Consider the following 530-nt stretch of genomic DNA (forward strand, 5'->3'; position numbering starts at 1 on the left):
GGGGCCCCCGACAGAAGTGCAGCAGCAGGGGGCCCCCTTGCCATGAATGACCCTAAACCCTTAAGACGCTCAGGGGGGCCCCTCAACAGGGGCCCCCTAGCAGCAACACCAGACACTGCAGCAACAGCAGCAACAAATACTTTTGGCTCCCCTGCGGATGTCGACGACAGCCTCCACGCAGCAACAGCAGCAGCAACGGCAGCAACAGCAGCAGCAGAGAGAGCTCTCCTCTCCCCGACAGCAGCAGCAGCAGCAGCAAACCAATTTGCCACCCCTGAAGGCGCCGCAGCTCCCCTGCTGCTGCGGCGGGAAGGCCCACTGGTAAAGCGTATGGATCCCACCAGCAGCAGCAGCAGCAGCAGCAGCAGCAGCAGGTTGTTTGGCGGAGACGGCGGCGCTGATGCTGCAGCAGCAGCACGCCAAGGCAGCCACTGGCGCCTCTGTGTGGACCCTTTGCCCACGGGGCTGCAGCACTCTGCAGAAAGCCTACAGCAGCAGCAGCAGCAGCAGCAGCAGCGGCAGGAGGAAGA

General features: G+C 63.8%; 1 protein-coding gene across 1 annotated transcript in view; it reads left to right on the plus strand.

Annotated features, from left to right (window-relative positions):
• Positions 1-42: 42 nt before the first annotated feature.
• ETH_00043765 (uncharacterized protein) overlaps positions 43-530 on the plus strand; it is a gene marked incomplete at both ends in the record, with an annotated part of 582 nt that continues 94 nt past the window's right edge. Inside the window, one exon of the mRNA XM_013375549.1 lies at positions 43-527. Coding sequence (XP_013231003.1) covers positions 43-527 — 485 coding nt within the window. The remainder of the gene's footprint in view (positions 528-530) is intronic.

The sequence above is a fragment of the Eimeria tenella genome, genomic scaffold (assembly GCF_000499545.2).
Source record: "Eimeria tenella Houghton genomic scaffold, Eth_scaff2885, whole genome shotgun sequence".
In the NCBI taxonomy this organism is placed as follows: domain Eukaryota; phylum Apicomplexa; class Conoidasida; order Eucoccidiorida; family Eimeriidae; genus Eimeria; species Eimeria tenella.